General features: G+C 35.3%; 3 protein-coding genes across 3 annotated transcripts in view; 2 read left to right on the forward strand and 1 right to left on the reverse strand.

The window, feature by feature from the left end:
- Positions 1 to 11,627, forward strand: part of LOC115446006 (collagen alpha-1(IV) chain) — a 50,913-nt gene extending 39,286 nt beyond the window's left edge. Inside the window, exons 9-15 of the mRNA XM_030172542.2 lie at positions 992 to 1,104; positions 4,671 to 5,071; positions 5,450 to 7,517; positions 8,335 to 8,512; positions 9,165 to 9,279; positions 9,560 to 9,780; positions 10,867 to 11,627. Coding sequence (XP_030028402.1) covers positions 992 to 1,104; positions 4,671 to 5,071; positions 5,450 to 7,517; positions 8,335 to 8,512; positions 9,165 to 9,279; positions 9,560 to 9,780; positions 10,867 to 11,089 — 3,319 coding nt within the window. The 3' untranslated portion in view covers positions 11,090 to 11,627. The remainder of the gene's footprint in view (positions 1 to 991; positions 1,105 to 4,670; positions 5,072 to 5,449; positions 7,518 to 8,334; positions 8,513 to 9,164; positions 9,280 to 9,559; positions 9,781 to 10,866) is intronic.
- Positions 11,628 to 14,555: 2,928 nt separating this feature from the next.
- Positions 14,556 to 17,442, reverse strand: LOC115446007 (PITH domain-containing protein GA19395). The gene is made up of 4 exons (XM_030172544.2): positions 16,914 to 17,442; positions 16,309 to 16,430; positions 15,246 to 15,350; positions 14,556 to 14,790 (listed from the first exon to the last, which is right to left on the reverse strand). The coding sequence occupies exons 1-4, from the start codon at positions 17,091 to 17,093 to the stop codon at positions 14,580 to 14,582; spliced, it is 618 nt and encodes a 205-aa protein (XP_030028404.1). The 5' UTR covers positions 17,094 to 17,442; the 3' UTR covers positions 14,556 to 14,579.
- A 266-nt stretch (positions 17,443 to 17,708) lies between these two features.
- On the forward strand, positions 17,709 to 22,440 carry LOC115446002 (thioredoxin reductase-like selenoprotein T homolog CG3887). Its single transcript, XM_030172538.2, has 3 exons — positions 17,709 to 18,123; positions 19,330 to 19,459; positions 20,733 to 22,440. The coding sequence occupies exons 1-3, from the start codon at positions 17,963 to 17,965 to the stop codon at positions 21,051 to 21,053; spliced, it is 612 nt and encodes a 203-aa protein (XP_030028398.1). The 5' UTR covers positions 17,709 to 17,962; the 3' UTR covers positions 21,054 to 22,440.
- The last annotated feature ends 76 nt before the right edge of the window (positions 22,441 to 22,516 follow it).

Below are 22,516 nucleotides of genomic sequence, written 5' to 3' on the forward strand. Positions count from 1 at the left end.
CAGAAAAAGTGGGTGTACTGTTTCCGAGTGATAGAAACGGTCAAAGTCGCGCTAGGCCCGCGGGCCCGCGCCTCCCGTTACGTGATATCACGCCTCCCTAAGGGGGTGCGACCCACACGTTGAAAAGCAATGGTATAGATATCGATTGGAAGTTTGGAATGCTATGTCTCCTTTTTGGAGCAAACATAAAACTCGAAGGGGGTGAAATTGGGGGTGAAAGTTTGTACGGGGAATCTATCATTTGTAAAGTTAGCGAAATAAAATTTCATCATGTCTACATTTTTCTGATGTATCTGCGTTTTCTACCAATGTGTGAAATAGACAAAATTTTAAGTACTTTACTATTTTTTTAAACCTATAATACTGTTATTCGTCTATATTAAATGCTTACACATTTTTAATATTTGACGTATGCATCATAATATGATACAAGTACATAAGTAGATACGATCATCCCAAAATAATGTATTAACAGGAAAACGTTTCATACGTACATTTGGTTTCTATTCGCATATTATACGAATATTTAAGGCTGACTAAAGTCACTTGTTACCTACCCATTTAAAATTTGCATGTCTTATAAAAATCAGGAAAGTTGGAAAACATTGGGTCGGTTTTGGCTCTCCTACAAAGTTTGTCCTTTGAGACATTTAAAATTCCAGCATCTATTTTTTCTCTTGACTTCAATTTCTTTAAAAAGGAATTTTAAAAGCCTTATCCAATAGGCTAATAAGCATGACATGATAATTAAATTTGCTTAAGCGTGAAAACTTGGTTATGACTGGCTGCAATACTTTTTTGTAACTTACTATACTGTTTAATGTTTTTGCTTATTTGAAAATTCTGCATAAATTATGATATTGTTATTACCGGTTATTTTCTTTTTTTGTGATGTCATATGTAAACCAAATCAAACATAAAGAGCTACGCTTATCCTGAAATACTAACTGTTTCTTAATATAAACTACTTAACTACCAAAATATTTTTCAGAGGCGAATTAGGAGAACCTGGTATAAATGGTTCTCCAGGAGAAGTTGGCGAGTCTTCTGAAAATTTATATTCAAAAGGTGCAAAAGGATTTCCTGGAATCCCAGGAATCAAAGGTAAATAGCAATATTTTTTAATACTACGTTAAACTATGTACTTATATTTTTTACACAACATATCCCTAGGGATGAATATGTGGTATTCTTACTTTTGCCCACTAATCCACTCGTTTATATGTTCGTTTTCGGAATATAAAAATGCTTATAGCACTTATGATTGTTTTTACTTATTAGTAAAATAATTTTTCCAATTTTAAGAAAAGAAGAAAAAACATATGCCTAAAAAGCAATCATTTCAGGTTTGAAGAACAGGGGGGAAATTAATGACATTTAAATCAACATTTTACCAGATAATATAAAAACTTGACTGTAAACTACATACATATTTAGTGTCCGTAAATAGGATCTGTTGAATTCATTACAAAAAAAATAAAAGAGTATAAAGGGATGACATGGGGCACTTTGAATGCATAAAATGGCGCGGACTCCGTCCCTTACAATAGTGACATATAATCTATCTATACTTATAATAAATCTGTAGAGAGGTCAATTCTGTACATGAGATATATTTCCAAAATAACTATCAGGGGGTGATTAGGGATCGATACTGATGCCAAAAATGCAATTAGTAAAATTTTTGTCTGTCTGTCTGTCTGTCTGTCTGTCTATCTGTCTGTCTGTCTGTCTGTCTGTCTGTATAACCGTTATAGAAACAAAAACTACTCGACGGATTTTGACGAAACTTGGTACAATTATTTGTCATACTCCTGTGCTGGTTATAGTATACTTTTCATCACGCTATAATTAATAGGAGCAGAGCAGTGAAGGGAAATGTTGGGAAAACGGGAGAAGTTACTCCATTTTTTAAGCTTCCGTCGCGTGTGCAACCTTAATGGTTAAAGCTACAGAGAAATCATATATGACGGAAATGTTCTCCTTAAAATTATGTAAAAAATATCCCACGACAGCATATGTCTATCTTTTATGGTTGACTCACAATAATACGTGTAACTCCCGATAGCTTAGCAGTTCGAAGCTTTCTCATTATATTTGTCTACTCTTACGTTTATAACACTCTCAGTCATCCCTAATTAAAAAAGTTAACATTATTAAATATTCCATAAAAAGAATCATAGAAATCGGTATAGAAACACCAAAGTTATACATGAAATACGCTAATAATAAGCCATCATGCGTGAATACTGAATCATGCTATAAGGATTATTTTTGTATATATATAAGGTCGCGAACGCACAGGCAGGCGGCTTGCTTGGCACCTAGAGGCTAGCGAATCACCTAGCGAGTAGCTTCGTAAAACGAACATTCTCGAACGTTCGCGACCGGCTCCATTTTTGAAGTCCGAAATCCACGCGGGCGAAGCTGCGAGCGGAAGCTAGTAAATAATAATATCAGCCCTGTATTATATACTTGCCCACTGCTGAGCACGGGCCTCCTCTACTACAGAGAGGGGATTAGGCCTTAGTCCACCACGCTGGCCTAGTGCGGATTGGTAGACTTCACACACCTTCGAAATTCCTATACAGAAATTCTCAGATGTGCAGGTTTCCTCACGATGTTTTCCTTCAGCGTTAAAGCGAACGATAAAATCACAAAGAATACACACATGATTTTAGAAAAGTCAGAGTTGTGTGCCCTTGGGTTTTGAACCTGCGGACATTCGTCTTCGCAGTCCGTTCCACACCCAACTAGGCTATCGCCGCGTTATATAATAGTGATATGCTAGTACCGAAAATTTTGTATCGACATCGAAGAATTTAAAGAGAGATAAACAAGTTCAAAAACAATCTAATACAAAAGGGGTTTAGGTTCTATCATAATATAAATATAACGAACCATAATATAAACAAACAAACTGAAACTGATTTATAAGTGACAATTGTTAAAGAAAGCAGTACCTGTTGTGACAAACATCCAGTTGTGTTTGATTCATTTTGTATATTAGTATATTGCATTATTCCTTGCTAAACATTTAAGTTACAGATTAAGATATTTACTTAATACATGATAAATGGATAGCGTAGCCAGCAATTATTTGGTGGGTATTATTTTATAATTAGTTATTATGCTCTTTGATCGAGAAACATAACTATGTCTCAGCAAACTAAAATCAATGAGCGTAAAGATGGTGGTTAAGATAGTCAATTATAATAATTATTTGCAATAACAATAATATGATTATGTATCTATTTCCGTGCATGCAAAGGTTCCTTGAAACATTAGACCGCCAATTGTAAAAATATACCTATCTTTATTTTGTTTCTTTTATGTTTCATTGGTTATGCAATAACAATTCTAATTTTATTCGTAGCAATATATTAAAGTAATATTACTATTAGGTGAAGTATAATAATCATTACTATTTTACTTACCGGGAATATTGTTGGAAAACAGTTATCTTTTATTCGTGTTACTTTTAACGCGTGGTTTATACATTTCTTCTTAAAATGTAGAGAATGAATATATGTATTTGGTGTAGGATTCCAATCACGTCGCCGTATATTCTCAATCCATTTTGCCCTGGTTTTAAAATTTTCTGGTAATCTAAAAAAAATAATCTAATTTCACTTAGTTTGTCATTCTGGATAATACAATATTGATGTATGCTCTAACATTCTTTTAAAGATAAACACCGTAGCTGATAAACGGGCGTCTGTTAAAATATCGATATCAATAATTTCTAAGCAAATCCACCCATCCTTAGGGATGGGTGGATTTGGATCACGAGCTTAGGCTCGTGTTTAAACAAAAATAATGATTTTTATGTATATAAATCACGTCTAAAAGGGTCCAAAGCTTAACAAACCAGATCCACATATAATATTAAATGATAAAAACAAATCCAAAAAGTAAATATACAAAGATAGATATATTTACTAATGTTCGGTAAAAACAGTTACTAACCTATGAACAGAAAATTCGGGGTCTTTCTTGCCTGAATTCAATTTGCATCCTTTCACACAACACTGCGTCATTTTCGAAACTTTACAAATGCACTAATAAACAAACTAAACAATTGAGAATATGATTATATTCCTTTAAATTCAATATTTATGAAGATTTGTTTACATCGTTTGACACTACATGTACTTGCTGACTCGGCTGCAATAAATGGCGTCTTCTTCCGCAAGGTGGTCCCAGTGTGTTGAAGTAAACGAAATAGTGCCATATTCGAAGAAAGCAATTATTTTGTCTTTTTATGTTGCGTTCCAAATAAGCTTTGAGAAAAAGAGATAGACATATATATTTACAATTCTGCGTCGATTTTCTTAACATAAATATAACTTAATCATACAGCTAACTTTTGAGGCCTGTCCTCTATATATTTAGTCATCGATTTATCCCTGAAGGGATATGCAGAGGCAACCAAGGCACCCACTTTTCGCCAAGTGTGTTCCATCCCATGATGTGACCCTATCGCCATATTGGGCGCAAATTCCCGACTCCGCGCTAATACTGCGCAGAAAAATCCACATATCACTTTGCCCGACTCGGAATGTGAGAGCACTGCCGTACCGCACATGCAGTACAACTACACCACCGAGGCACTCAAAAAGTTATAGATATAAAAATGTAATATACTTGTATTTACAAAATGTTTTTAGGTATACGAGGGAGGAAGGGAGAACGGGGGGAACTCGGAGTAGATGGTTATGAGGGTCAACCAGGTGATCAAGGATTTAGAGGAAAATCAGTAGCTGGTCCTATAGGCTTCAAGGGATATCCTGGTCAAAGAGGTGACACGGGTCCTTTCGGTGAACCAGGAGACGACGGACAACAGGGACCCGTAGGATTTCCAGGGAGAAAAGGATACAAAGGCTCTCGTGGAGACATAGCTTCTACCGCTTTACCTGGCGAGAAGGGTGAACCTGGACTAGCCGGGATGAAAGGATATACTGGTGAACCAGGCTACCCTGGCTCTTCTGGACGGCCTGGCGCTTTAGGAATGAAAGGACTGCCAGGTCCTCCGGGAGAAATAGGACCTGATGGACCAATGGGACCAAGGGTGAGTTGCACAGGATCATTTTCCAATCTATTTTTAAGGAAACAATAAAGAATGAGTCAAGTAGTCTTTCGCGTCTGATTTTCAAATATGATTTCCGCGTCTGAATCAGTAATTTTCCATTAAAAGCGATGAATACATAATATAGTGTATAGTTTACTTTAAGGAAAAAACCATTTGTATAAACTTTACTTTCATTAAAAAAACCGCTGTTGCTATTTCAAGGAAAAACCTGTCAGGATTATATAAAAACGCAAAATTACCTACACATTACTAAAACATAATATTATTGTTCCAAAAAACTAATATTCTAACTACGTTTAATACATGCATACATAGTGTGATAAATGATTTTAATTAATGTAACAATTATTTTTACAGGGTAGAAAAGGGTTCCCAGGTGTCTTTGTACAAGGCGCACCAGGTCTACCGGGTCGACCGGGACTGCCTGGGTTAATGGGGCAGATAGGTGATCAAGGTTTACAAGGACCTAATGGCTTACAAGGTGATACAGGTGTCAAAGGAATGAAGGGAGAGGCAGGTCGAATGGGATATCGTGGTTTGGATGGAGAAAAGGGAGCTCCAGGTTTGAAAGGTTTCCCTGGACGTATGGGTAGGCCTGGACTAAACGGAGTGTCTGGGGATCGTGGAGAAACTGGTGCTCCTGGATATAATGGAGAACCGGGAAGTATGGGTCCAAAGGGATCTGAAGGTATAAAAGGCCCGAGGGGTGATATAGGCCTTCCTGGAACTCCTGGCGAAGAAGGTAAAATTGGAAGGAAAGGTGACATGGGTGATATCGGATTCACGGGGCTTAAAGGAATTAGAGGTGAAAATGCACTCAATGGAATGAAGGGTGATAAAGGTGAACGTGGATATGAGGGCATAGAAGGAACACCAGGATTAAACGGCATAAAAGGTGACAAAGGAGAAGAGGGAGACATAGGCTTAAGCATAGAAGGCAAGCCGGGGAGCAAAGGTGATAAAGGCAATTCAGGTTTCCCAGGAAGACCGGGCATGCCTGGACTTCAAGGACAAATTGGCGATATTGGTTACCCTGGAATTATCGGTCAATCCGGTGATAAAGGATTCCAAGGGGTACCTGGCTATCCCGGAAGACGGGGTAATGATGGACCCAAGGGACAAAAAGGTATTCCTGGCATCACGGGCAAAAAAGGTTTTATAGGTGATCGCGGTGAAGCAGGTATCCCAGGAATAATGGGCTTTTCTGGTCTTCCTGGAGACCAAGGATTACCTGGACGGGAGGGACCTCGAGGACTGTTAGGAGATAAAGGAGACGTAGGAGATATTGGTATTACTAATTACTTACCGGCAACTAAAGGCGATAGGGGCGAGAGAGGAATGGAAGGTTTCAGAGGCGAAACCGGAGACTACGGGGACTCCGGTTCTATGGGACCCAAAGGTTTCAAAGGACCACAAGGAGACATAGGCAGTCCAGGAATTTTCGGAGCAACAGGCTTCCCTGGTCCCAAAGGTATGAGAGGCAACCCTGGACCTCCTGGTATCCCAGGCGAACCGGGTCCAATTGAACAAGGTGCGCCGGGTACACCTGGAATAGATGGTCTCCCTGGATGGATAGGACCTATGGGCCAGAAAGGAGCACCTGGTGAATATGGAACCGATGGACCTAAAGGTCTACAAGGCCCACCGGGTCTTAGTTTCCAGGGAGCTAAGGGCGACAATGGGCAAGATGGTTACCCAGGAATTCCTGGAGAACAAGGTATGCGTGGATTCCAAGGTATGCAGGGCGAAACTGGACCACAAGGCTTTATGGGAGATGATGGGGAACCAGGTATGTCAATCAGCCCTAAAGGAGCCAGAGGAGAACAAGGTTGGCAGGGCAATATGGGTTTAAAAGGTGCCCAAGGAGACGCTGGAGATTTTGGCGATAATGGTTTACCAGGTTTAGTAGGATTAAAAGGCGAGGACGGTGACATGGGTCAAGAAGGAGAAACAGGCTACAAGGGACCACAGGGTTTTAAAGGACTTAAAGGTGATAAAGGAGAAGGCCCTAGACCCTATGAAATTATACGCGGTCCACCAGGCGAAGAAGGACAACCAGGTTTTGAGGGACAACCTGGACCAAACGGATTGCCGGGCCCCATGGGTCTTATAGGTATAACGGGCGAAAAAGGTGAAACGGGCGATATCGGTTTTCCAGGGCCAATAGGAGCAGTAGGTCTGCAGGGATTACAAGGAATAAGAGGTGTTAGGGGACAAAAAGGTTATGAAGGCTTAAAGGGAGCAAAAGGTTTTCCTGGAATGCCAGCTCCGCCTCCCCCTGTTCCTAAATCACGAGGATTTTATTTCACAGTTCATTCACAAACAAGAATGATACCCCAATGTCCTGCGGGAACATCACCACTTTGGGAAGGATTTTCATTAATACACATCGTAGGAAACTCTCAAGGCCATGGACAGGACTTAGGTAAGTAATATAACAAGTACTTTTAAGTAACATACACACACTCACGTAGACAAACACTCACACCTACACACACATTTACGCTTTTTATCTCCGAAGGGTCAGGAAGAGGCGCAACTAATGCACCCACTCTTCGCCGTGAGTATTTCGTCTCATGATGTGATACAGTGGGGGCTTATCGCCATAATTGGCAGATCCAGACTAGTGATGCGACTCGAGCCCTGTTTTTACTCGAGTCACTCGAGTGAATTTGTCAAACTCGCACGTGAGTGGTCTCTATGTATACAAGTTACCGAGTCAACTCGGTGCATCGAGTTCATTCTGTTGCCATTAGATGTCACTTCACTACTCTATTTTACATATAATATATATGCCGCGCCGGTAAAAACCAAAACTGAAAGTTCCAAACTTGCATCTCTTTGTTCGCTGCACTTTTAAATACATATGGATTAGTTAGAAATTGCTAAAAAAATTGAGAATTGCAAACTTACAACTCGAGTGAAGTTTTTTACTCTAGCAATTTTATTAAATGAGGTAATAAAATTGCTAGAGTGAAAATTCTATTCAAGTCGCATCACTCATCCATACTCTGGGCTAATATTGAATAGAAAACCTTATTTTCACTACCTTACCAAGGATTCGAACCCGCAACCTCGGCGTAGCAGTCTTACCTCACACGCAATACATGTACCTACCTCACCGAAGTAATTTCTTTGCAATTGACAAGTTATATTATATACTTATTTTCCCAATAATATCGCAGTTTTACAAGTTGTCTCTCAAACTGTAACATGAGTAACGAACAATAAACTTTTTGTAGGTGCACCGGGCAGTTGTTTACGTAAGTTTACAACAATGCCATACTTATTCTGTAATTTCAACGATATTTGCGAATTTGCTCAACGTGAGGATTATAGCTTTTGGCTTTCAACACCGGAACCAATGCCTATGACTATGACGCCAATACTAGCCAGAGATGTGGGCAACTATATATCAAGGTAATTTTTTAACAACATCTTTATAAAATATAAATTAGTTGAATGTATCGACGAACCTATCAGCACCAAACATCAGGGGCCATTGATATTTTTTTTTTGTAAAATGGTGACTAATAAAAATAACATTTATGAGAATGGCATCTTAGCGACAGACTTATCGCAATCAATGTATGAGATTGGCCTATCAGTCAATCCCATACATTTTGTTTTGTTTTGTATTAGACTTAACGAGCGTAGAAGGCATCTTGCCTACTGCCCCAGGTGCAACATTAATGAAAATAGCGGACTACCTAAGTAGATTATTTAGGTACACCTTTAATACCGTGTACCTGCCAAAGCCACTGTAGCCCAAACTTCATAATGGCCCATCGTTGTTACCTGTGTTGGGAGCATGCGCTGACAAACTTTCAGCTTTTATAAAATAACGAAGGTCTGGGGTTCACGGGCTCTTAGACTATTACAAACATTACCTACACGTTTATACGGCACCCTCGATGTGCGAGTCCAACTCGCACTGATCCGGTTTTTTTAAGCGATGTCTAATTTAAATTGCCATTCAAGCTAAGTAACAAACAAATATATGAAAACAATGTTCAGTTTTACAATGCTATCGCAAATATTACCCACTAGACAATACTGTTTTTTTTTTCAGATGTATGGTTTGTGAAGCACCTACGCGCACGATTGCAATCCATAGTCAAAGCAGTGTAGTCCCTACTTGTCCAAATGGATGGGAAGAGTTATGGATAGGTTACAGCTTTGTAATGGTAAGCCCTAGTTAATTTTGTATGCTAAACATAACATTATTACGTGACTAACACTATTAATATAATGTAAGTGGTCGAATCATAATGTACATTATGCACAATAGATACGCAAAAGCATAGAACTGCGTGCGCGCCGAAAGCGAAGGTAGTTAGGTAAAAATATTGAAAATAAATATTACTTATTGATCTACTCCTCGTCATAATATTTATTATTTTATGTATGAAGTGTGTATATATCCACTGATCTGCATAATTACGCTATTTTGTGTTTTATTTTCAGCACACCGCAGGTGTGGACGTTTCTGGACAGAGTCTCATATCACCCGGGTCGTGTTTGCGGGAGTTCCGTACGAGTCCGTTTATCGAATGCAATGGACTTGGCCGTTGTAATTACTTCGCCACTGCCATTTCGTATTGGTTATCGACTATTGATGATAATAGAATGTTCCAGACACCTGTACAGCAAACTCTTAAGGCTGACCAAGTATCCAAAGTCAGCAGGTAAATAATATCCATACCTGTATATTATTATGTAGCTTCCTATGTAATATGTTACCAGCTCCGGATTTAGGGGGAAGCAAGCCAGGAGCCATGCCCGGGCTGCTTCACTTCACGAAAAAACGATTTAGGTCTCAGCCTTTATAATCGCTTGAAAAATAAGACCCTCCCCCCTCTCCTCTGAAGTTACCATTATTATAAACAATAAAAAAATATTTATTTTAAATAAGTAAGTAAAATATTTTGACTAGAAGCGTATGATCCCGTTTTCTTAGGCTTCATTATTCGTACCTTAAGATACAAAAAAAGGAGAATGCCCATCTGTGTATGGTAGTCCGACCCACACACTTTTATCTTATATAACTTTTCGACGCGGCTTAGCCCGCGTGTAAGTTGCCCGGGATGAAAGTTCCGCTATATATTTTCCCCGAGATAGAAATAAGCCTATGATCCTTTCCATGGTCTTAAACTATCCCCAAACCATTTCATCGAAATCCATTGGGTAGTTTTTGAGTTTATCGCAATTAAACTGGCAGATAGATGAGGCGTAGGACTTTGTTTTATAATATATTTTTTAGAACGTCTTAAGAGGAGCACTACTGTCAAACATGATTGTTGCATAACTTAAAGGAATAAATTTTCTCCGGTTTTGCAACATTTTCATAGGCGGTTAGCTCGTATTGGCCATAGCGTGATGTTATATAGTTTATAGCCTTCTTCGATAAATGGGCTCTCCAACAGTAAAAAAAAATCAAATCAAACCAGGAGTTTCCAAAATGTGCGCGTTCACAGATAAACAAACATTTCAGCTTTATAATAGTATAAAAAATATTTTTGAAGGGAATGTCACTGTCAATAATATAACTAATAGTCAAAATGGCCGAGAGAATCAAAAATTGTCTTATTTAAATTAAAAATAAAAACCCCAAAACAGATTTTTATAAAATTAATTTGAATAATTTATAAAAATATTCCGTAAATTATGAATGATTTCACAAGGCCATACATTCCCTTTAAATAGTGGGTCAGATTTGAGCGTTCAACTTTATCTCAATAGCGAGTCGTAAACTCTCTTGTTATAATTCGCAGGTGCGCAGTTTGTATGAGGAGGTGGGTGGGTCAACGGTCCAGCTCTACGTACCCGGGAGGCAACGTTAACTCCGTGCCTAAGGCAGTGCAGCGCAGGCCGACGGTGTACCGTAGACCAAACTACCATAGTGGATACCCTGGATATCCTCGTCGCTATCGAGTAGTGCGCGGAAGGCGCACACGACCACCAGTAACGAAATCGTCACCAGTGTCATATGTGTGATCGTCGCTACAAGATATATTTCTTACCGCTGTCTTAACGTGTTGAAGCTGATCAGCTGCTCGAAAATTAATTATTCACACCTTCATTGGGTACCTATATTATAACTTATAACGTTAGGTTTCTCACTGCCATTTCTATCAATTACCGATATAATAAGTTATTAAATATCGTATAATATAATAATTTAGAAAAAAGCTTATCAACTTATTGCAAATAAATATGATCATTTTCAATCATTCGTAAGATAATAGCGATAAAATTATGTACCTTAATATTCAGTAGGTATTATTCATTTCTTTATAATGATTTTATTAAGTACCTAATACGAATGTGTGGAAAGAAATTCGCTACTATCACTATTTTTATAAATCATATTGAGTAGCATCCAGTAGAGCAAATACTGAGCGATCACCTAGTCCATTGAAAAAAAAATAAGACCAATCGTTTTATTATCATTATAGTCAGATAGATAAGTACATAATTTTGTAAATAAGTAGCTGCTTGTATGAATTATAATAAATTTCGATGGAAAATTAAATGTTATTTATTCGTGATTGTCATACTTACTTACCTAACAGTGCTTGTTCTGAGTAACAGTGTAATGTGATATAAGTAGTATATTACATTGTTACATATTATACCTACGTATATTATAATTTTCCTACATATTATGAAACATCTGAACAGAGGCCAAATTAAATACACTTCACGAAATATCTGATATCGCTATAATAACAGATTGCTGAAGTAAATTCAAAAATGCTGTTCAGCATAAAAGTAAATGGGGTCATAAATTAGCATCAGGAACGTATTGCTTTAGGAATTAGGTTATACAGGAATTATCATATAGACGCACCCGGAAGGAGAGATACTGATCATGATCTAACATAGAAACGTAACAAGTCTTAACGCCATATTAGAAAAAGTAGTACTATGCGCATCGGTGTGACCTAGCCAATAGGCTGGTTAAGATGTGTCCTCGGTGGAACTAATGAAAAGAAACTTTCGTGAATGTCGAATGCGGATAACAGATGGCTAAGATTATATCATGATCATATATTATGTTCAGTAGTGAAGTTAATGCCCTTTGGTTTATGTAATAGCATTGTTAATAGTTCGTGATATGTAACAATACCAGCAGTAGTAGAGACGTCTCCCACTAATTAAATTATAGATGCCTCAGTGTTCATGAAGTATAGATCCCCTTAGAGTGAGGAATACCTACAAATGAAATAGTATGACAGTATTGTATACCACATCGAACATTTTCCAATTATTTTCATTTAAACCAAGTAACTAGATTTACCCAAGTCTCAATAAAGCTAAAATGACTTCTGAGAAATTATTTTCGAAAAAGAAAAAAACGTTGGTAGGTACTTGATTAAGAGAAAATAATTACTTAATGATTAACTATAGGTAAGTATTTATGTATTTTAAGTTAAAATTGTAAAATTTATAACAAAACTGCCACCACATTTAATCAAAAATGCTGTTTTATTTCAAACGGCTTCTATCCTCACAACAAGTAAACACATGGAGCAAATATTATCTATTGGAGGCGTTTATCCCCTTTGTTAGGGTTGATAGATTTTTTGCTTGTTTTTACGTACCTATGAACCTACATACGTAAGGAAAATGTTTTTTTTTCTTTTTCCGGATGTTCTGCAACCGTCTATACATTATTTTTTAAAAAATAATAGAAAAATTGCAACGTTTTGTAATGAGGTTACCTTACGTTCATCCGAATTTCAATTTGGCTGAAATAAATAAAGTACGCAAAATTGTAGAGCATCTCGTGTTCAAAGTCAAGGCGGCTTAGTAAGGAAACGTCCACACATAAAAAGACGTATTGTCGATACGTCGCTTTGAAAAATTGTCGCAATCAGCAACGGTGTCCAAATAAATATAATATTAGTAAAAAAAAAAAAAATGGTTACGTTATATTAGGCTTATTTAATAGCAACACGAGCCGAGCGAGAGTCGGGAGCGTGGCGAGGTTGAGACCGGCAAATGCCAGAAAAACCCTGCACTTAAATTCTCCTTGAATCCAACATTTCCAATTTCAAAAATAAATGTTTGTTTGCTTCTGTTATTCATAATTTATAGTCACCCTGCTGACAAAAAAACTAAAAGTTGGACGCCGTATTGTATAATAGCTGCATTACAAAATGGTGTCGTTTTTAAATTCGGCGCTCCTAATAGTCGCCAGTATCGTAGTATATACGGCACGACTTGGCTGCGACATACTCACTGCACTAAGTCGCGTTCGTTTCTGCAGTCTGCTTCACGAGTCATAACTCGCATTTGTGCACGTTGTCACGTGTGTAATAACCCAAGAGTCACGAGACTGACGCTCCAAGGGAATTCCCTTCACAATGCAAATAGCTGACACTTGCCGATTCTTCGCAAACAAACGCATTCGACATATTTTATACTAGCTTTTGCCCGCGACTCCGCCCGCGTTATAAAGTTTTTCGGGCTAAAGTATTCCGTTATAAAAATCATGATATATATTTTCCCGGGAGCCTATGTTCTTCCCAGGGTCTCAAACTGTCTCCATACCAAATTTCATCTTAATATGTTGGGTAGTTTTTGAATTTAACACGTTCAGGCAAACGGATGTAGCGGGGGACTTTGTTTTATAATATTTTTTGTAGAACTTTTTAAGAGGAACAATCCCGTCATACATCATTGTTGCATAACTCTAACCGTTTACGCAGCGCACGCAACGCAAGCTCTCAAAACTAATAAATTTTCCCCGTTTTTGCAACATGTTTCATTACTGCTCCGCTCCTATTGGTCATAGCGTGAAGATATATATAGCCTATAGCACTCCAAGAATAAAGAGCTATCCAATACAAAACGATTTTTTCAGTTCGAACCGATACTTAGTTCTTGAGATTAGCGCGTTCAAACAAACAAACTCTTCAGCTTTATATAATAAGTAGTTTAGATTATCACAATTTATTGACCATTGTATTTTGTAACCATGAAGTTAAAAGTGCAATTGCTCTATGTTTTTTTCTAATGCTTAGTTGTTAGGCTTTGCCTCCATGATCTAGTGCCCCTGATTATGGAGAGTAGACTGGGGAGATTAAGGGTTAGACAATCACCATTATATAGGTTTCTACTTTTTGTAATACAATTTTCCATTGGAATTGAATTTACCGAAGAGCGTTGAAAGAGCGGCGCAACCGCTGATACAACTGAGCCAAATAGTTTCTGCAACACAATATTATGATTGGAAAATATAAAATCGCCATTCTCATATTATAAGTTTTAATTTTTAAAAATCCATTTTTCCAATATAGTATCCCCGCTAGAGAGTGAATGTAAATCATTTAATAGTTTAGTACTTATATATTTAAGATCGTGCTACTTAAACTTTCTGATATGTAAAGTTGAATAAAAAGTTTATAACAATAAAAAAAAACTAACCACTGTGATTAAGTTCAATAAAAGAACATTCGAGTTATAAACAAGGTTTATTTTACTCAATTGTCCTTGAAACAGAATCTAAATGTTTCAATTTATGATCATCAAGGTTAGGCATAACTTCGTAAGAGCATATGGTAACGCCGTGTCTGTGTCCTGGTGTCCATTCTCCCTTTAATCCAATATAATAAATTTTTGTAGTGTCGGCACCGAAATTACGAGGAAAATGCATTGTTAAATGTGACACCGATGAAAAAGTAACTATTCTGAAAGAAATGTACATCAATGTTTATTTGTGGCCCAAAAAACACGTAGTTTTTAGGTACAGACTGCAGAGTAGCTCGCGTGAGACCTTTCGCAAAATAAAAGTCCAATTGTATATTTATCCAGGATAAAAAGCAATCGATTATGTTAGGTCTATCCGTAACTTTGCCGCAAGCCTTTTTGCGTTACTACGTCAACTGGCAGGTCGAATAAGTTGAATTTACTTAATTGTTATTTGCGGCTTTGAAGATTTAGCTTTTAGGTCCCTTTACTTATATTGTCATTATAATGTTTTAATGGCTATGGGTAATAATTAGGGGATTTCATGTTTTGAAAACAAAATAAATTCTCAGTTTACAATTTTCGGAACGAAAGTACTGTAGGCATTTCGTGAATTTACGTTATGGAAAAATCAGGTATCTAATCAACATAAAAATCCTGTGAACATAGAACTTACTTAGGATTATATTCAAGTACTCCTTCACTATCCTTCTGTAGCTCAAATACTTGATCAGGTGGTAAAGTAACTTCATCAAACGTCATATTAGGCTTGTTTTTAAACCTGAAATAGTAAGTTCACAGTTAGGCCATATTTACTGATGACACAATTTGTTAAGTATAAATATTTGTATGAAACAATATTTTTTGCAGATCAGCTGAGTGTAATAAAAACACAAATTTTATCAGGGTCTGAAAGTATCTCCTTATCAAATTTCCTCAGAACCTATTGGGTATTTTTAGAGGTTATCGCATTCAAACAGGCAAACAGATGTGTTAGAGGACTTTATTTTAAAATATATTTTTAGTACTTATTGAGAGGAATATTTCTGACATACATTATTGTTGCATAATTTTAAGCATTAAACTAGCACATACAACGGACACTCTAAAAAGGAATAATTTTTCCCCATTTTTGCAACATGTTTCATTAAAGCTCTGGTCCTGTCAGTCATAGAGTGATGTTATATAGCCTATTGCCTTCCTCAATAAATGAGCTGTTCAACACTAAAAGAATTTCTTAAGATTAGTATGTTCAAACAAACAAACAATCTCTTCAATTTTATACAGGGTCATTTTGACATTGAGTTACTAAATGAAACCACATGCTTATCTTCTTGTAAATAACACTTTACAATAAGTTATTTGAGCCATGGATGTAAAATAAAAAAGTGTAAGTTTTGAACAAAATAAATATGAATAAAAAGTAATTTTAATTTTATGCGCCCTAATATCACTACTACCACTCTAAGAGTATTTGTCACAGTGGCAGCATCATACTTTCAGTCAGAAATACACTCACGCACACGCCATATTCGCATTAAACTGTAAAATGATCGAAAAATCAGAAAACTAAAACCAGGATTTTTGGTGAAAGTATTTGTTATTAATGGATGATTTTTTGCACAATGTCAGCAAAGGTGAGCATGAGTATGTGATTTCATTTAGTGACGCAATGTCAAAATGACCCTGTATAATAGTATAGATCTATTTAAATACAAGTACTTATTATTTATACTTACAGCCTTAATTCTGCAGGATGTGAATCAGTGTTCTCTGATGACACTTTAATACCCTTTAATTTAATGTTACCCGTGAAAGGGATGTTAAAAAGCAATTCTTCATCTGCATCACTCTCCACAAACTGTTTTAACATAATATTTATAGGTAATGATGCATTATTTTCAATAATACCAATATTACAGCTAAATAATGAGACATGCAAGCCAGTTACTTTATGATAAGAAACAGTTGGGAATGGGCAGTTCCATTAAGACAATGACCACATTATCCTCAACTTTGAATAACAAAGCCAATAGCGCTTTGCCATTGTCCCACTTGCATTATGATTATTTCTATTGCATTAAGCCTCTTACTACCACTAGGTACTAAACAATACTGTTTACAATTTCATAAAACCTAGAAGGCAAGCTTACAGTTCCTTAGCAGCAGAAATAGAACATTAGAATGGTGCCTACCAGGATGTAGGCCTAACACCTAGTGAATAAAAAACTTAAACAAACATAACAAAAGATATTTTTTTATAATTTTTTATGTTGTCTGCTTGATTTAAATAATTTGAATAGTCGAATATACAGAAAAATAAATTAACAATTTAAGTACTTACAAGACTTCGATCCAAACGATTTTCCCAAGATTTGAAAACAGTTTTACCAGAACCTTCAACACTTTCATTCAAACATTGTAAATTTTCTTTATCAATTTTTTCAAATAGATTGTACTGAAAACCAATTTCGTTGACATCGCCTTGGTGATCATGTTCATGATGGCAGTGATTATGAGCCATGGATAAGAAACTATCTACCTAATGTAGGTGGGAATAGAATTGTAAAAAAATAATCAGTAGCCACTATTACAGTTCTTAGTGTACTGCGTAGTGTATACGCGGAGATCTTTACTAGTAACTAGACTGTGTAGTAATAGATGAAATAAAACAACTAGTCAGTCGCCTCTCGCGTTACTAAAAACGAATAAATTGAAATAGAAAATTACAATTTTCATTAACTGAGGAAGATGAAACAGGTTTGTATGTATTAAAACATTTGAAATCGAAATAGTGATAAGCAAATTTTCCGTCGTAAATATTATAAATATACAAGTAGGTACCTAATTCACCAATGTCATAATGGTCATAATCAGCTGTCAAGTGTCAAAACCTAGTAACTTGACCAATTTTTTCTCAACTATTATACTATAAACATCGCTTAATTCTACTAGAATGCAATAAAACCTATTAGGAATCTACAAATTATTACCTATCCCCACATAATATTTGACAGAATGTCTTCCACATAAAATAAAAGGCACACTAAGCAAACAAATTAGATTATTGAATAAATAATTTTTAAGATTTTTTTTTATATCGAAGACGGGCTCAATAGACTTGTTTCCAGAGCCGTAATAAAGAAATAAAAAAGATATGGAGCTGTCAGGTCACATTAATTCACAAACGTCACTTCTTAATTCTTATTTCTCTCAAAAAGTTTAATCGCTGAATAAGAATTTTGCACGAGTTCTGTCGGCAAAATAGAACATAACTTGTTTCTTGACAGATACAACATTACATTTGTTGCTATTTAGTTATTAACTATCTTAGATTTTTAAACACTCATATGTATTGTGCCCAGTGGTGTTTTCATTTGAAAATATTTTAAAATGGCTTTGTTTAATAACTTCTGTTTATCATATTTGTTTGCAATACTACTTACGTGTTTAATTTTATCTGCTGATAATAGTGTGAGAGCTAGTGAAAATGATCCCGAAAGTATTACAAAAATTGGTCAAGGTGTAGGTCATGTGATGAATATTTATTACTGGTAATCATTTCAATATTTATTTATTGTTTATAACTGCATTTAGTAGTGTACGTAATGTTACCGAAATAGGCTAAAATTTCGGTGACTCCAGGCAGGTGGTAGTGCCCAATGGGCAGCAGAGAGAAATATGGTACATAACCTATGATTACCTGTCACTTTTTTATGAGCAAATGTCCTGTGTCCCAGAAAAATATGTAACGATACACTCATAATTTAATAAATAAAACCCAAACAAAGAGATATTCTGACACCTGAATACATTTGGTGTCAGAAAATCCATTTTATTGGGAGCTGCTTCAACTACCAGAGTAATGAGATAAAAAAAAACCTTAGGAAATTACTGTATAAAACAAATGAGGAGGAAGGTGACAGAAGAAACGAAAGATTGTTCATACATTAGGTCCTGGTGTCAAAATATTCCCAAGTACATAATATACAACACTTTGTGCCTTTATTCTCAATATTTCTCCATGTACTACTTGCCTGGTTGATTGAATTAGAGGCTTGTTTTCCACTGCTAGGGCACATCTATTAACCTTGTTTTTAGTCAAAGGTTAAAACTATGTAAGGTGTGTTTCGATAAGCTCCAGACCATCAATACATATGTACTACATGCTAGATTTGCATTCCAACATTCACTGTGTTCAACTGAATTGAACTGTAATCCATTAAAACTGATTTTAGTATGGTATCAATATTTATGTTTGTACCTGTGTACGAAGAGGTGCTCTTAATATAAAAACCCGAGTCTAAGTGCAAACCTAGATGTAAATAAAAGATAGAGACTGTAAACTTACAAATGTGTAAATATCTTTATAGAAATTTCAACCCCTTAGAAAAGATTGAACATTGGCAGCATAAATATGAACTAAGTTTTAATAACACTGCTAAAGTTAGTATGATAAGATCCACATAATTAAGCAGAAGTCTGCATCAGTGTTAAGAAGATTGAAATCCACCAGTTTAATTTCATTGAACATCAAATGTGGTGTATAGACTGGGTCAGAAACAAACCATGTCATGTCATGGTTTCACAATACTTTTGCATAATATGTTTTTATGGCCTTTATTGAACTTAGTAAAATGCGCCTTCTGGTTTGAACTTCAGTTAATGAGGCATACCATCATCATAATGTTAAAAAAGTTTACAGCTTCACTCTCTAAATTCTATCAACAAATATTAACAATTATGATTTCTTTTTTCAGTTACTCTTGTGGCTATAGAAAAGTATTTGAGGACTATGCAGGGATAATACAACAAAAATATCCAGAAATCTCTGTTGTTGGTGCAAACTATGATCCTCCAGGCCTTAATATGTACCTTTCAAGATTAATTGTAAGTATAGCTTCATGTGAAGTTAACACTCATTGGTTTTCTGTGTGTTTATGATCACAAATCTTAAATGAATGATATGAATGTAAAAGATGAGAAAAGATTTTTTTTTAATTACTATTAGTGCTAGTACTATCTATAATATATACAACATATAGAACTTATAATATAACATAAGCAATGTCACAGTAGATGTTTATCCCTAAAAGAGTGTCTAAAATAAACTGTACTTTTAACAGTGAATAAGATAATATAGATAACAATGTGAGGTCTACAAGAAAGTAATAATACAGTAGCACCAAGGCTATCTGATAATCAACATGCAAGACAGAGTCGGATTGTTGGTGTTTTTTTTAACTACAGGTTACTGAAATCTGGTACTTTTTAGAGAAACAGAACGTGAGAATCTGACAAACTAGGTAATAATAAAAAGATATATTATGCCTATGTGTAATATATAATTGTACATTGATAAAGGTGTCTTATTGGATTATAAGGGGCCCCAGATAAGATTGGATTACCCTGGGTCTACTGTATAATGTTTAATTAAACAATATTATTTATTGTTCACCACTAAAATAGACAATACTTATGTGTCACATTACAATGAATATTCTTTATGTATATATTATAATATTTTAGTAGGCATTATCTTATCACAATATTGATTACAATGTATTAGTCGGAAACATTATTTATTGACTGTCTGGGAACAGGTAAAATAATAGATATTATTATTCCTTACCAATTGATGATGTTAAAATACTATTTATGTTTCTCCCAACGGAGGAAGAAAGTCTTTTTGGATTAAAGGATATTACTTTAATATTTTCCCTCTTAACCCCTTAAGAGATTGGTTGCAAAATATTATTTGTTTGCAATGTATTCTTTTGTAAATTACTAGATATCCAAATATCAAATTTCATAATTATTTATTGGTATACAAGTACCCAAAACAAGCTAGGACATGGTTCTGCCTGGTGAACATTAGAAGAATTGCATATACACACTCAAAGCAAAAGCACTAGTTCAATTAAAACAAAAGATTAACAAAGAGATGTCTGCAGTTCCATGTTTTGAATCATAGGTCTCTTATCCAGTCTTTGTAAATTTCCATGCATGTTAAGAAGAATATCGAAATTGTTCAATGTTATTATATATATTCGTAATATTAAAAACTTCAATCCGGATGGGGTTTCCTAACAAAAGTAAAGATATAGGATTATATCTTTACTTTTGTTTGATACATGTACTAATTTTAAAACTTTGATTCCAGGGTTTTGGAAAGATGATCCTCATAATGTGCATACTGAGTGGTGTGAACATTTTTGCTTGGTTGAACAAACCTCAACCAGCTTGGTGGAGTTGGTGCCTTGAGAACAAATTATATGCCTGTATGATGATATTTTTCTTAGCCAACATGGTAGAAGGCCAACTGGTCTCATCTGGGGCATTCGAAATATCTCTAAATAACATTCCCCTTTGGTCTAAATTAGAAACTGGACGGATTCCACAGCCTCCTGAACTATTTCAAATAATAGATAACACTTTACAATTTTCAAAGATGGATCTACCTAAAAGCAATTTTGTACAATAATTACCAACTGTTTATTGGTTTCTATTAAAAGCTTTTGATTAAAGGGGGCTAAGGTTCTTAGGTTAAGGTAAAATATATATAAATAACATTAAAAGAAGTGAGCTATTTAGTTAAACTTATCGAAAATACGTAGTATGATTATGGATTGCAATAAGCCAGGTGATATGTAAGTGTGTGTAGCCCATAATTTAGATAGGTACATTTGAAAATAATTAATAATAAAATTTTGTAAACATAATAGCAGTAGATACCACAATTCGATATTGCGAGATTATAAATTGTTAAATGAAATCTGGCGTTAAATTGAAGTTCGAATGTATAATGTTTTGAATAGTTAAAATATGCAATAAGTAATTAAATATCAGACACTTCACTAATACGATACACATGCATATATGCAATTTTGAAATCAACACGCATGTGGTGAACTTTATATATCATATACATTGTCATTACTCCTGATAAATGAAAAACGATGCAGATTAGAAACTAGTCTTAGTTGTACGCCAACAAATCGCAGGGTAATGTCGCATTGCGTCCATTTTAAAGGAGCCTATAATTTCACTGAATACAATTGTAGTAATGAGACTTTCGCGCTGATGAAAACATTGGTAATTGCCGAGTTTTAGAAATATGCGCATGATTGCACTTGTCGGCTTGTAATGTTCAGTGGGATATACACACTTAGTTTCCATAATATATATAGAATGTCTTGATACCATACTGTAAATGTAATTACTTAAATACTTACATATTATTATATGGTAGATATAGCCAGGTAACTCTATGTTAAACCAATGATGTGCTTAACAGACTTATAAATGAGCTAGGTACTTTCCTACCTACTCGTTATATCTGAAAATATTTGGTAAATGCAGAAACACTTATTGCGTGTAAACAACATTTTAAGCTGCTCGTTATTTATATACCAACAAGCTACATGGCATCCTTATAATTGAACCCCCTTCTTTGTCTATATTCATATGTCCTTTGTTCGTTAAGCTAATTTTTAAAGATTTAAGAGTTCAGTTACCTCTTTTTTCACAGTACTATAATAATTACTGCAGATGTTTTCAGTTACTATTATAATCCAAAGTTAATACTATTTATTATAATAAAATATATAATAATAATACTTATCATTATTGTAAAAAATATAAATATGATTATACAAATTACTATGTACATGTAAACTTTTACAATCCAAAATATATATCTTAAAATAAGTACCTACGCGTTTTGGGAATTTCAATAAAGAGTATTTTAAATTCTTTTATTTCACTAAAATTCTAATTTTGATATTCAGATTAATTTAGGCAAGCATCTAGTCGGTGGTTGATTGATTTCTTTTTAAAGTTCACGGTAATAAATAAAGAAATAATCGAAATAATGTGTTTTTATTGTGCACTCTTCTATCACAATTTCCCTGAGTCTGGATGCACCAGATGTCTTCGAGGTTAAAC

Source organism: Manduca sexta, chromosome 23 (assembly GCF_014839805.1).
Source record: "Manduca sexta isolate Smith_Timp_Sample1 chromosome 23, JHU_Msex_v1.0, whole genome shotgun sequence".
Lineage (NCBI taxonomy): Eukaryota > Metazoa > Arthropoda > Insecta > Lepidoptera > Sphingidae > Manduca > Manduca sexta.

Coding starts and splice junctions, on each gene's coding strand:
- LOC115446002 (XM_030172538.2), top strand. CDS start 17,963: ATGGCTTTGTTTAATAACTTCTGTTTATCATATTTGTTTGCAATACTA. Junction 18,124..19,329: donor GTGATGAATATTTATTACTG/GTAATCATTTCA, acceptor TTCTTTTTTCAG/TTACTCTTGTGGCTATAGAA. Junction 19,460..20,732: donor TGTACCTTTCAAGATTAATT/GTAAGTATAGCT, acceptor CTTTGATTCCAG/GGTTTTGGAAAGATGATCCT.
- LOC115446007 (XM_030172544.2), bottom strand. CDS start 17,093: ATGGCTCATAATCACTGCCATCATGAACATGATCACCAAGGCGATGTC. Junction 15,351..16,308: donor CATCCTGCAGAATTAAGGCT/GTAAGTATAAAT, acceptor TTACTATTTCAG/GTTTAAAAACAAGCCTAATA. Junction 14,791..15,245: donor GTACTTGAATATAATCCTAA/GTAAGTTCTATG, acceptor CATTTCTTTCAG/AATAGTTACTTTTTCATCGG.